The 14,797-nt window shown below is 46.1% G+C and overlaps 1 protein-coding gene across 1 annotated transcript in view; it reads left to right on the top strand.

The window, feature by feature from the left end:
• The window catches only part of FCHO1 (FCH and mu domain containing endocytic adaptor 1), a 72,140-nt gene that overhangs the window by 10,444 nt on the left and 46,899 nt on the right, over positions 1-14,797 (top strand). The window contains exon 2 of the mRNA XM_060232509.1: positions 10,738-10,811. Within this exon, the coding sequence (XP_060088492.1) occupies positions 10,785-10,811 (27 nt within the window). The 5' untranslated portion in view covers positions 10,738-10,784. The remainder of the gene's footprint in view (positions 1-10,737; positions 10,812-14,797) is intronic.

The raw sequence follows: 14,797 nt of genomic DNA, 5'->3' as shown, positions 1-14,797 counted from the left end.
TGTTGTTGAAATCGTGCTTTTGCCTTGGGAATCATATTCAGAAAAGTGATAACCTACTATTTTGTCAAGCATTTCTTATTCCTGCTGCAATGATCCGGCTTTAATTTCCCCAATGTTTAACATAATCCAGTTTCGTTGCCACTCCCGTTGTCTGAATTCCCCCTGGTCTCCCAGAGAAGCAGAGAATGAGATGGTGTCTGTCATGCTGATTACCAGAACCAAAAGAATTCACCTCGCCTACCTGTGACCAAATTAGAAAGGCCCAAAAGATTTGGGACAGGGGAGATTTATCTTCTCAGTTATCTCCCCATTTCTGGAATGGCTGTGTGTGTATTTGGCATTCCTGGAAGAGGCATTTCCCCAGTCCCCTTGCAGCATACTTCTTCTTAGGTTATATCCTTGCCTCTTGCAGTTCTCAGGAGCGTCTGTGTGGAAGAATCATTTAAAATGTTGGAAAAGGGGTGGGGGTAGTCGGAGCTGCTTGCCGTCCTATGCCTCCCCATCACTGTTGTTTGCAGTTGTCACCCTTAACCCCAGTAACTCTCCACTCCCTTCAGGTTGCTCAATTGCTGTAAATTCAACAGAATGACTACCATTCCCCAGAGATGAGGTGGGTTCATTCAAAGAACCACCTCTCTCGGATTGAGATCAGTTGAGTGCGCCCCTTGTGTGGAGGATTGCAAACCACATTTACAGTCAGCAGACAGATAACTCCCCTGCCTGCCCCCAGTAGTTTTTTCACAGCTACTCTGGTATGTGTGCTCAGAGAACTTGTACATCCAGGCCTAAAACTAAGGTTGGTTCTGATTTTTTCGTTGGTAATTAATAATTTATTGGAATTTTTAATCAAGAGCTATGGTATAACATAAAAATATAACCAAGCAATAAGTATGAAAGAAAAACCAAAGTAAGATAATTACGTAGGAATAACAAGGAGAATATTGAAACAGTAAGATAAATTACACAATGGAAAAAAAAAATCTTAGTAGATTTATCTGAAGTCGAGAGTATGAAGTTATTCTGAACTAAGTAAGACTCTCAGAGTTATGTTCTCGTGTTAGAATTCAGACCACGACTAACGCTTGTGAAAAGTTATAAGAGGTGACGAGATTAAAGATGAAGTAGTCTGAGATAATCTGGATTGTATGGTTGGAGGTTGTGAAATGGGAATGTCTGGGGTAATGTTCAGACTGATGAATACAGTCAGTAACCTTTTCTATTATAAAAGTGTCCCAGTTCTGATTTTTGTCAGGGATTTCTGCTTCTTACCACACCCTCCCCATCCCAAGCAATCAATCTGCTGCCCCCTAACTTCTAAATAGTATTCTGAATTGTCCCTGGCTGTCATGGTTTTCCTGCAACTTCATAGTAGACTTATTGTTTCTCCCCATGGCTCCGCATGTGCCTGATATTAGATATGTAATCCCCCCCTTATATTGTCTTAGAAAGCTTTTACACATATTCCTGTAACAGCCAGGAATGTATCTATGCAGATAGCATCCTTCATTTATTTGTGTGTGTGTATTAAACAATGATGCTTATATATGCACATAAATAAATGAACTTTGGAAGCATAGGTACATACCTGGTTACTGCCAGAACTTGTGCATGTATTAATATAATGGGATAAGTTGTGGGCGTGTAAATTTATCTCCATTTCCTCACCCTACGCATTGGAGACCAAGAGAGGTGCAATCCACCAGTGTAGTTCCTGGGTGCCACTGTAAATTGTCTGCATGTGAATATAAAATACATATCAAATTAGAGAAGTATTTTTTTTTATTGTGCAGGCATAGCTATCTTCCTGGAAAGGCAGAGATAATAACAGCCCCCCCCCTTTTTTCTCTTTTCACACAGACTTATTTGGTTCATTTATACCTCACCTTTCTTCTCCGTGGCGCAGAGTGTTAAAGCTGCAGTACTGCAGTCCTAAGCTCTGCTCACGACCTGAATTTGATCCCTGGCGTAGCTGGGTTTTCAGGTAGCCGGCTCAAGGTTGACTCAGCCTTCCATCTTGCTGGGGGGGGAAGTGTGGATGCCTGGGGAAGGCAATGGCAAACCACCCCGTAAAAAAGTCTGCCGTGAAAACGTTGTGAAAGCAACGTCACCCCAGAGTCGGAAACGACTGGTGCTTGCACAGGGGACCTTTCCTTCCTTCCCTTTCTTCTCGTAAGGGCTTCTAGCATCGTCCTATCCTCTATTTTACCTTCACAACAACCACATTGTGAGGTAGGTTGGGCTGTGTGTGTGACCAGCTGGTCCACAGCCAGATTCCATGGCAAACAGAGGATTCAAACTTGGGTCTTCTGGGTCTTAGTTTGACACACTTAACTCCTTCACCACAGTGGCTGTGACATGCTATCCTATGTGCAACTTTGCCTTTGTGCTTCAGGAGTCAAAGATTATGCAGCATTTTTTTTTTTTATTCTTGGGTACAAAATGTCTTGTTCTCAGAACCTTCCCCTCAGTATATCTTGGACTTCACATGTTCCAGATTTCAATTCTAGGCAGCCTGAAAAGTGCTATAAGCACTGGCAGGAAGTGAGGGGAGCCCTCTAGCTTCCCATTTCTTTGGGGGGGGTGGTATCCCTTTTCGGTATAGCAGTTGTAATGGTTAAGTGTGTGGACTCTTATCTGGGAGAACCAGGTTTGGTTCCACACCCCTCCACTTGCAGCTGCTGGAATGGCCTTGGGTCAGCCATAGCTTTCGTGGGAGTTGTCCTTGAGTTGTCCTCTCTCAGCCCCACCCACCTCGCAGGGTGTCTGTTGTGGGGGGAGAAGATATAGGAGATTGTAAGCCGCTCTGAGTCTGATTCAGAGAGAAGGGCGGGGTATAACTCTGCAGACTTCTTCTTCTAGGTGTGGTTCTGGCAGTGTGTGTTTGTTAGATTCCAGCTTTCTGAGGCGGGGCTGGAAATACCTGAATCATTGAAGGGGTATACTTGGTGTTCTCCATTTGAAAGGAGAAGTATGCAAATATTCCCCTTTTTGGAGTTTGATGGTATCCAGAGCATCACTGAAAATGTTGAGACAGTGCGCGACTGCAATGAAAAAAGGTCAACACTATGCTGGGAATTATTAGGAAGGGAATTGAAAATAATTCAGCCAGTATCATAATGCCCCTGCACAAATCAATGGTGCTACCTCATTTGGAGTACTGTGTACAATTCTGGTCACCACATCTCAAAAAAGATATTATAGCATTGGAAAAAGTGCAGAAAAGGGCAGCTAGAATGATTAAAGGGTTGGAACACTTTATAAAGAAAGGTTAAAACGCTTGGGGCTCTTCAGCCTGGAGAAACGTTGATTGAGGAGTGACATGATAGAGGTTTACAAGATCATGCATGGGATAAAGAAGGTAGAGAAAGAAGGACTTTTCTTCCTTTCTCACAATACAAGAACTCAAGGGCATTCAATGAAATTGCTGAGCAGTCGAGTTAGAACGGATAAAAGGAAGTACTTCTTCACCCAAAGGGTGATTAACACATGGAATTCACTGCCACAGGAGGTGGTGACAGCTACAGACGTAGAGAGTTTCAAGAGGGGATTGTATAAACATATAGAGCAGAGGTCCATCAGTGGCTGTTAGCCATAGAGTGTTGTTGGAACTCTCTGTCTGGGCAGTGATGCTTTGTATTCTTCGTGCTTGGGAGGGGGGGCAACAGTGGGAGGGCTTCTAGTATCCTGGCTGCACTGGTAGACCTCCTGATGGCACTTGGGTTTTTTGGCCACTGTGTGGCACAGCGTGTTGGACTGGATGGGCCATTGGCCTGATCCAACATGGCTTCTCTTATATTCTTATTTTGGTCTTGCAGGTGTGCCAGATCTCTTCTAGCTCACTGGGAAATACCCAAGCCCTGAACTGCTGTCTGCTTTCCCTTTTTGTAATGTTAAAAAGTGTCCATGCATGTGAGGGAGAGAGAAAGAGGGAGAGAGAGCATGGACAAGCTCGAGATCCTTGTGTCTTCTCCTACCCCCTTCCTCCACAGGACTAGCAGCATGGACAGATTGTTACAGCTGCCTCTTTTAGATTAATGTTTACGGGGTTTCTCAACTAAAAACACAATTTTGGAAGAGTGCGCACACAAGATTCTTGAAAACCACGATTCCGTTGCCCAATACGCACTGCATCAGTTCATATCTTCCAGCAGCCATCTGTATTTGTTTTCAAATATGTAGCTCTCCTTGTCTAACGTGTGTGTAAACACTATCCAGTTATCAAGCTTGCAAAGATGAATTTCTGTTCCTTCCTAACTGTCCTCCGCCTACAATAAGTCTTTTTAAACTTGCAAAAGTGTGTTACGTCTCTTTGCTGTGTTTGCAGTGACAGTGGTCCTGTGAGCTTGCCTATTGTTGCTCCCGTGGCACTGAAGTTAGGGGTGGGAAGAATGAACGACCTGCTCCTGATAGCTCAAACTAAAAATGTACTTCCAGTGCACTTTTGCAGTTGTTTGCAATTGGGCTTTCCTTTGTGAAACAGGAAAATTCACTTGCAACGGGCTGCTGAAGACCTTGAAAAGGCATAATCCAGCGTGTATAAAACCAGCCCAGTTCTGTGTCAGAGCTAGCCCTTGAACCTAGATCTCCTGGGGTTATGGTCCCATTGGTTTTGACCTTGAAGCAAAAAAAAAAATGTTCTTCAGGGGTTGCAACCCCCCTTCCAGACTCAAAACAACATGAGGTTTGCTTTGTTGCCCTTCTTCTTTTTTAAAACATTTACTGGGCATAAATATATTACATATACACAATAGATACAGTTAAGTCTTACGCACAGAGCATTTGCAAAATTCTTTCCACAATCTCAGTGCGACAGTTCACAGTATGTATACAAATAAGAAAGAACAACATCGTCCTGTCTTTAAATAATACGTACTACGTATGGCATGCATCAGTCTTTTCAACAATATACCTAACTAGTCAATAGAGCAGGGATGGGGAACCTTTTTTCTGCCAAGGGCCATATGGATATTTATAACATCATTTGTGGGCCATAAAAAATTATCAACTTAAAAAACAGTGCTCCGCCGAGGGAGAACGATTCAGGCCAGCAAAATTAATGCAAATAATTGTTTTTCTATTTGAAGTCATGTAGGGAGAGCCTAATCTAGCACACACACATCCAGCTCGCCGCCCTAGGTAAATGCATAGGTCCAGGGCTTTTTTGTAGAAAAAGCCCAGCAGGAACTCAGTAGCATATTAGACCACATCCCCTAATATTAGCATATTAGGTCACACACTCGTTAGTATATTAGGCCACGTCATCTGGGATAATCAAGTGCAAACTGAACTGTGACAGTAACTTTTCCAGGCCCTGCAGCAATTCTGGCTGGCCAGCCAGGCCCCAGGGAGGCTACTGCACAGTACATCTGGGCCCTGTGATCCCTGCCTGGCCCTGGGGAGGCTGCTGCACAACGTCACTGGGCCTCACAATCCTTGCTGGCCAGCCAGGCCCCAGAGAGGCTGCCACATGGCTTGGTTTGGCCCAGCAATCCCCGAGGGCCACACCAAGTGACCTTGAGGGTTGCATACGGCCCTCGGGACAGAGGCTCCCCACCCCTGCAATGGAGATACCATTTATTAGCGATATTTGGAATTTCTCCTTGTGAGATTAAATACTCTAGTACTAAAAAACATATGGCTTCAAAGTATGTAGTTTGAGATAAGTTAGTTAAAGATTTTATGTTTATAGTTATTTTACTCATAATGTATAGTTTCCATAATTTTTTGTGCCAGAGTTCAGTTGTGGGTCTTTGTCTTTCCAAAGCAAAGCAGCTATTATAACTTTAGCAGCGCTTTGTCGCCCTTCTCCTGAGTTCCCAAAACAAGAAACTCCTTATCTGGTTCTCGGAGAGCACAGCTCCTTGGTCCAATCCTGCAACAACTAGGTTACCTATTTGCCTGCCTTCTGCTGAACAAAGTAGATTTTTCTAATGCCCCCCTGCAAATCTCTGCTGGAGTTATGCCGTGAGTTGCAAGTGGGGCCATCTAAGGTTTTATGCTTGGGTTTAAAAAAAGAAAAGAAAAAGATAATGGTCTGGTGGTTGTTTTAGTACATTCCCTTACCTGCAGTTTTGAACAGCCTGATCGCGGGGGAACTGAGTTCCAATCACCTAGTGGATTATTTTCAAGGCCCTCCACCTTGTTGGCATGTCCTTTGCTCACTTGTGTTTTCCCTCTGTCCTCCCCAGGGTGACACCCCGGCTGTTCCTTTCTGGTACGAGCTGAGAGAATGAGCAGGCGAGGACCGTGGACCTGTCTCCACTGGGTAAGTGAGATCTCCTCCAAAGAGACTCCCCCGCTTGCTAGTGTTTGACCGTGAAGGGAAGCCTAGTGGTTAGAATCAGAGGCTCTGGGCCCAGAATGCCTGGGTCCTCTTTGCTGTTCACTTTGAGAAGAATAAAGTTAAGCTCACCAGCGTAGCCAGAGACTGTTGGTTCTATTTTCATTGCTGGGGGTAGTGGTGGGAGGCAGCAGCTGGTCCGGAGCATTGTGAGAGTCTAGTTGAGGCTCAGAGATGGTAATTGATCCCCCTCCCCTTGAAGCAAGGCAAAAGACCAAATGTGCACCAAGATCTCTCCATATTCTTTCATTTCCTGTTTTTGGCCAGTATGTGTGTGGGCAGAGGAAAAGGGGCGGGTGAAGCTAACGGCGCAGCATGCACTCAGGATGTCTTGCATTTGAGATGATGGCTTCTTGTCTTGGCTCTCATATTTAGGAGGGAGGCCGTGCGAGGTATGGAAAGTGAGGGACCAGCAGTGGGACACCTGGGATTTGCAGAATGGGGGGGGGGGCAGCTTTGTATTTAGGACACCTGGGTTCTGCTCTGGGGATACGTATAGCATTTGTACGTTGTTGATGTTTCCTGGGCACCAGTTGTGATGGCTTGCTTGCTTATTTTGTGGCCCAAACAATTCCAGCACCTGGCATGTTTGGTGATGAGCTCTTTTTGTTTTGCTGTATCTGGAGATCTTGTGGTAGACCGGCTTTCATATTTTCCTCCTGTCCTGCTCAGCCAGTGAGAAATTGCACACCTGACTGGTATTTTGATGCTTGGATCAAGATGGTAGAGTTAGGGTTGCCAACCTTCTAGTGGTGGCTGGAGATCTCCTGGGGTTATAACTGATCTCCAAGAGAAAGAGATCAGTTTACCTGGAGAGAATAGGCACTTTGGAAGGTGGAATCTAAGGCATTATATCCCATTGAAGCCCCTCCCCTTCCCCACTCTCCCCAGGCTTAGGGTTGCCAAGTCCCTCTGCCACTCTGGAAGTGATGTCATTGCACCGGGGATGTTGTGCCAGGGATGCTCTAGGACTCATGATAAAACTCTATGGTACCACAGTGTTTTTAGTGCAAGTCCTAGAATGTCCCCGCTCAGTGTCCCTGCCATGATGATGTCACTTCTGGGTGACGTCATCTCGCCAACAGGGCTCTTCGGGAGCGGGGATCCCCCTGGCAGCCTGCTCCCTGCCGGTGGGTTGGGGCCCTCCAGGGAGGGGGATCCCCCACCCTGGTGGGAGCTTGACAGCCCTACTCAGGCTCCACCCCCCAAGTCTCCAGGTATTTGCAAACCCCAAGCTGGTAACCATAAGTAGTGTGGACTGCACCATTTTGGACCACGGGGATGAGTAGAAAATCGTATGTATGTCAAATCTCCCTGTAAGTAAAAAGCCAGCCACAGCAAGAAGCAGGCTAAGCTACATTTCTTCTTCTTTTATTCCAGTTCTCCTAATGTTTTGATTGCAAGAAGGGGGTTTCTTTAGCCTTCCAGAGGAGAATATTTTTCAAAAAGCTCCCTGCACCTGTGCTCTGAAGTGTGTGTACAGCCCCCTCTAGCACTTCAGGGCTTTACTGCTTCGGTCTGGTAGGTTATGAAGATCAGGCCTAAAATCATCCAGAGAGTGGTAAGCCCTTGAGTGGTGGTCTTGCTGTTGACCAGGGACAAGAAGAAGTAAAGAGGAATCGGGGCCAGGAAAGCAAAGTGAGAACAGGATGGTGGGGATGGGGTGGGGGGGAGACCTGCGGATGGCTAGTCCTGTGGGGGGAAATGGAGGTGGTGGTATTCTTTCGAGATGTGGCCGAAAGAGAAAGTGCTGTGGGGCGCAGGCCGATAAACAGGGAAGGGACTGCGAGAAAAAGGTCAAACAGGAAATAAACCTTTTTCTGTAATTAGTGGAACAGTGTGATTCCTAGTTAAGAACTGGCCTTACAGAGTGATTTTTTTCTTTTTTGAGCTGTGCACTCCCTGGACTGAGGGAAGGGGAGGGAGAGAGGAGACATGGCTTCCTGTATTCTATTCCCCAGCTTTAATATGTACAAGGGGGGGGGGGGAAGCAGTCCAAAGGCTATGCATTCCTCTCCTGAGCACTGAAATGGGAGGGTTTTGTTGGGGGGGGGGGATAAAGTAGGTGGGTGAGCAAAACTGACTTTCACCAATGGGGGGTTTCCAGGTTTTCCCTGGCCTTTGGAGAGGAGCAAAAGGTTCCCCCCTTACCCCCAGTTACCCAGGAAAAGATAATTCTGTTCTTGTCTTGCTTCCTCATGCCCGCCCTCCGCCAGCCAGTGGGGTCATTCATTATTCAATGTGCTATCTGGTTCCAGGGCCTAGGTCCTGTCTGAGTCTCCTGGCACAAACTCCTGCCTCTGCTCTGCCCTACATTAGTAGCAAGGGAACAAATGGGCTTTCCCCCAGACAGCTGCTGCTATTTCCCCCTTCCCCCGGCTGTGCTGAGCTGGAGCTGCTCCTGGTTAGGAGGAGTTTTGTCAGAACGCTGGACTGGCTTGGTTTCATCACACAAGCTTCCTGGAGCTGGTTCCTCTCTTGTAGTGCCCTGGCTAGAATTACCAACCTCCAGGTAGGACCTCGAGTTTTCCTGGAATGGCAACAGATCTCCAGGCTACAGAGATCAGTTCCCCTGGAGGAAATGGCAGCTTCAGAGGGCAGAGTCTATGGTGTACCATAGGGTCTAGAAGGAACTGAAGTCCTAGGGTGAGCTTTCTCCCCTCCCCAAACTCTGCCTTCTCAAGCTCTGCCCTCAAATATCCAGGAGTTTCCATAGCCAGAGCTGGCAACCGTAAGTCCTGACTGTCCCTTGTGGCTAGCTGTGGTCACCCTTGTCCCCACTGCTGGAGCTGGTTGATCTGGGTGAGAGGAAGGTCTGCAGCAGTGGTCTTTCCAGGTATGTGGCCCCACTGAGGGTGGTGGCCGCTGTCTTGCAAGCATATGATGTCATTGACACATGACATAAAGTGAGGGAAGCGAGAGGTATAACCTTACCGGTTTTGAGGCTGGAACCGCAGTTGATCTACCAAGAGAGATGGGCACAGGAAGTGTACCTGAGAAGAAGGCAAGAATCAGAGGCCCAGAGGAATCTGCTCCACCAAGGATCTGTCCTTACTGTTTGCTGCTCTTCTTGACATGCTTGCAAGAGAAGCTGGAGGTGCTGCACTCTTTCCTCTCTGCGCATACACACCAACTGCAAGCCCTGCTGAAAGAAAGCAATGAAGACGGCAGCTGTGTAGGGACTTTTGTGGGGGCTCTGTAATCCACATGAGGGTCACAGGCCATGAGTTGAAGATCACTGGACTAGAGGGTGAAGGGCTGGGCTTGTTGGGTGGAGACCGAGGATCTGCTTTAGATACTCAGTTAAAAACTTCTTGCTCAGCATCAGATGTGTTTTGTCCTATGAACAATTTGCAATTCAAGGCTGCCTGCTCCAGGATCCTCTGGGGCACTCTATCTGTATGCCTGTTAAGGAAATGTACATGAGTCTCCCTATCAAAGACATTTTAGTTGGTCCCCTGAGTCTAATTAAATTGATGAAATGACTAAAACTGTACAAATTCTGCATATCGCGAAACACGTTTTTCAGGAAAGCATACTTTTAACATGTCTACCCGTGTGTTATCGCAGAGGGTTGTCCCAGAAGAGGCATTCTTGCTTCTCTGTTGTAGGATGGGCTTTCCTTTCCAAGAAAGGGTTTCACATTACCCACTATCTGATCTTTTTTAACTTATCTGATTGTTTTAATATTGGTTTTGTTTACTGTCTATTTTATGCTGTTAGCCGCCTTGAGTCTGTATGGAATAGGCGGGATATAAATATAATGTAAATAAATAAAATAAATAAAACTTCCACCTGTGGAAGAAGAATTCTTCCTTTTTTTTTTTTTTTTTGCTTTCCAGGTGATAATGCCACTTCTAAGGAGGTGCTTAAGATCTATGGAAGAGGTATCCCACCCTTTCTCACAGGAGGGAATGCCTCTTCTTGTTATTTGCAGTTTTCACAGGTAGTTTAAAAAAAACCTAATAAGAGGATGGAATGGTTTCCCTTCTATGCTCCCTTGCCTGCTGTTCCAGCAGTCTTTTAAACACAGGAGTCTTTCATGGATACAGTGAAGCTTGATGTATTTGTGGAAAGAATGTGTGTATGCTAAGGATGCCATCTTCCAGGTGGGATCTGGGGATTTCCAGGAATTCCATCTCCAGTCTAAAGAGATCAGTTCTCCTGGAGAAAATGGATGCTTTGAAGGGTGGACTCTGTGGCATTGCGAGGTCCCTGTCCTCCCCAGGCTCCATCCTCAAAACTCCAGGAATTTCCCAACCTGGATATGGCAAGCCTCCCCTCCGCCCTCCCCTGTTTGTGACCAGAGGGGAACTTGGCAACCCTAGTGAAGGCGGAGTAGAGGGTACTTCCTGGGCATGCTGGTTAATCTTATTCTGAACTCTTGCATACTGCAGGTTTCCAAGAGGTGAACCGTTGCAGATCTCCAGCTGGAGTTGTCAAGATGTCATATTTTGCTGACCACTTCTGGGTGAGAACTCTGCATGTGCATCTATCTTGTTTCTCTTTCATCTTCTTTTCCTCTGGTGTGGAACGATGGCTTTTCTAATAAAGGGTTTCTGGCAGTCATGGGTGACTCCGCTCCGTTCTGAGCTTTCGTGATGCTCAGAGTTCCTTTTGTTTCTTTTTGTGGGGGGAGGTTGGGGATTTTAAGTGTGGTTATAATTGGTACGGTGATAGTTTTTGAATGATTTCGCTAGCTTTCCTGGGAACCAGCTTCTAACTGAGGGGTGGGAAAGAAAGTAATCCTCTCCATTGCTATTTCCCCCCTTGCTTACTCTAATTTCGCTTTAGTGGCACCAATCAGATTTGGCTATGTGAGAATGCCACAAAGACAGTTCAGAGTAAGGGTAATTGAAGCTACTTTAGACAGAATCAGACCCTTGGTCCATCAAGGTCTGTACTATCTACTCTGACTGGCATCTGCTCTCTATGGTCTCAGCTATAGGGCTTTCTCATCACCTACTTCCTGATGCGTTTTAACTGGAGATGCTGGGAATTGAACCTGGGACCTTCTGCATGCCGCGCAGATAATCTGCCACTGAGCCATAGCCTCTCAAAAGTTGGTGAATTGAATGCACCCCGTGTTGGTGCATGCTTGTGAGAGATGATGGTTGTTCATGTGAGACATGAACTGGGTGGAGCCCTTCCTCCTATGTAAATGGATGCAGTATTAAAGGGTGTCACTCAGCTGGCATATGTTGGGTAAAAAAACATAATTGTTGCACCTTAGTTGTGAACATAACTGAACATGGACTGTGTGTGGCTGCTCTTTTACTATTTGGCACACCTGATCTTCAAAATCAGTTGTGCTAGTCCTCAGGGTTCCAATTTGGATGCTGAAAATATTTGTGTGTATGTATTTTGTTTTTCTCTAATGGTTTAGAGACATATGGAAGGATTGTTCTTTGGCTCTCAAGCTTATTTGCATGCCAGAAGCCTCCCTTCTCAGGAGGTCCTGACTACTAATTCTGTAGCATAAACCTTAGCTCAAAAAATAGAAGAAGAAGAAGATATTGGATTTATATCCCGCCCTCCACTCCGAAGAGTCTCAGAGCGGCTCACAATCTCCTTTACCTTCCTCCCCCACAGCAGACACCCTGTGAGGTGGGTGGGACTGGAGAGGGCTCTCACAGCAGCTGCCCTTTCAAGGACAACCTCTGCCAGAGCTATGGCTGACCCAAGGCCATGCTAGCAGGTGCAAGTGGAGGAGTGGGGAATCAAACCCGGTTCTCCCAGATAAGAGTCCGCACACTTAACCACTACACCAAACTGGCTTGAAGGGGAGGAGTTAAAGACTTCATGAAAGCTTCCCCCATCTTTTTTGACAGTTCACCCCCTTTCCCACAACATCTTTGCAGTTCTGATTGTGACCTCAATACCCCTTTCTGTGCAGCAGAGAGCAATTGCTCTTACTCTGAATGGTCTTTGTGGTATTCACATGTAGCAAAATCTGATTGGTGCCATTGCAAAGCCAAATTGGAATAAGCGAAGGGGAAAATGGTGATGGAGGGGATGACTGTTTATGGTAATTTATAGCATCATTCTGCCATAAATCATTGGGAGGGATTTCGGGATAGTCCTTACATCCTAAAACAGGAGAGGATGTTTTTGGCTTAACCCTGCAAGAGACCAGGCTACAGGTCTTAATTTTTTGTTTTTTGGATAAAATTTGTTTTTACTCTGTATTTGTTAATGCCATGTTGGGTGACTTTCTGTGTGCTGTGATTTTGTGATCTAGGCCCCTTGTTCTTTCACTTATATACATATATGAGAGTCAGTTTGGTGTAGTGGTTAAGTGTGCGGACTCTTATCTGGGAGAACCAGGTTTGATTCCCCACTCCTCCACTTACACCTGCTGGAATGGCCTTGGGTCAGCCATAGCTCTGGCAGAGGTTGTCCTTGAAAGGGCAGCTGCTGTGAGAACCCTCTCAGCCCCACCCACTTCACAAGATGTCTGTTGTGGAGGAGGAAGATAAAGGAGATTGTGAGCCGCTCTGAGACTCTGAGATTTGGGGTGTAGGGTGGGATATAAATCCAATATCATCATTTAAAAAGCTGGCTCCTAGTCCTCATGACAGCAAATGTAATAATAAATTCGTCAAATGTACAGAGAGGAAGCTTCATGTACAGTCAGACAATAAAATGCATGATGATCAGTACAATAGCAGTCATTCTGAAAGAGCAGTACGGAACTATGACTTACAAGTTGCTCACCAGAAACCATTACGGTTCTCTGTGGCTGCTTTCCATGGGCTCTGTGTTGCTTCATGTCTGAGAAATGCGAAAGCCCCTGGTCCTGAGCATTTCACCCTCATTGTCTTTCCCTCGAATTGTCAGCTGGAAATGGATGTCTAGGATATACTGCAACCAGCCCTAGAGTACGTTTCCAGCCATCGTCTCTAGGGTTTTCCACTTATGTCTTCTTGCATAGAACTTTCCATCTGCAGTCAGTTGTATAGCAAAAAGAGAGGAGTGCTTCTGTTGGTTTAAAGCTCTGTTTTTTTGTTTTGCCCCCTGGGTCTTTTATGTAAAACATGTTGAGAGATTGCCTCAGGAGTTGTTGGAGATGGTGAGATCCACCAAAAATCTTGCCTACAATATATACTCTTGTGAGGGGTAGAGTTGGGCATTAGTGTTCTACTACAGACGATCATAGATACCCTCTGAAACTGTTCCCAGGGATGATTCTTTTGCATGCCTGAACATATGAACATATGAATATATGAAGCTGCCTTATACTGAATCAGACCTTTGGTCCATCAAAGTCAGTATTGTCTTCTCAGACTGGCAGCGGCTCTCCAGGGTCTCAAGCTGAGGTTTTCACACCTATTTGCCTGGACCCTTTTTTGGAGATGCCAGGGATTGAACCTGGGACCTTCTGCTTCCCAAGCAGATGCTCTACCGCTGAGCCACTGTCCCTCCCAGTGGAAGATGAAAGATGCCTGGAAGATGTCTGGCTGGCCAATGCTTGCAGTAGTTTTTATTTGGGGGTGGGAGGTGGAGATGAAGTTGGTTTGTACTGAAAGGGGGTAGCATTTCGGTGGCCTACTCCTGGATGTTGAGAGCCCAGGTTCAAATCTATGTTTAGATAAACTCACTGGTTGGCTGCTGTTGTTTCTTATCCTGGCCTACCTCACATGGTTATTGTGAGGATAAAATATAAGAGGTGGAGACCCATTAATTTACTTCATTTTAAACCTCATCTTTTTCTCCAGTGGGGATCAAAGCAGGTTACATCTCTCCTCCATTTTATCCTCCCAACAATCGTCTGAGGTAGGTTAGGCTGAAAGGGTATGATTGGCCCAGGGGGATCACCCAGCAAGCTTTCTGTGGCTGAATGGGGTTTTGAACCTGATTCCAGTCTGACTCTGTAACCCATACCCCCTGCTCATCCCTGAGATTCTTGAAGGAAAGCCAGGATAAGAAATGTAATCGAAACACGATCGGAACTCCAAACCTGAGCCTCATTCTGGTAACGAGTCCTCCCCCGCCTCCAACTGCCCTCTCTCTCATACGTATTTCAAAACCTGACTGCGCCTGGTTTCTTTTTCAGTCAGTTATGTGTATGTGGTATGCACATGGGCATATGCGAGCCCCCTCCCGCCTCTTTCCCCCTAATCATGACTCCTTCACTGCCACCGCCTCCTCTGAGTTGCGCTCCGCTTTCTCTGCAAGAAGGCCAAAGGATGGTTGCTAGGCAACTTGTCACCCTTGGCAACTGAAAAGATGGCATTGATTGCCAAGTGACAAAAGTTTTTTTCCCCCTCTCTCTCTTGCTCTTATGACTTTTTTTTTTGCTCATTCTTCCCCCCTCCCAATCAATTACATACCACCCCTCCTTTCTTAAAGCAAAACTGTCTTTTCTGTGGGGGGAAGGGAAGGGGAGAGGCCTGTAGCTTCTCCATGGTTCATAGGCCTGCTTTTTAAAATCGGTCTGTTTGGAGAACAGATTCT

This window comes from Heteronotia binoei, chromosome 2 (genome assembly GCF_032191835.1).
Source record: "Heteronotia binoei isolate CCM8104 ecotype False Entrance Well chromosome 2, APGP_CSIRO_Hbin_v1, whole genome shotgun sequence".
NCBI lineage: Eukaryota > Metazoa > Chordata > Lepidosauria > Squamata > Gekkonidae > Heteronotia > Heteronotia binoei.
This window is presented reverse-complemented; position numbering and strand designations above follow the sequence as displayed.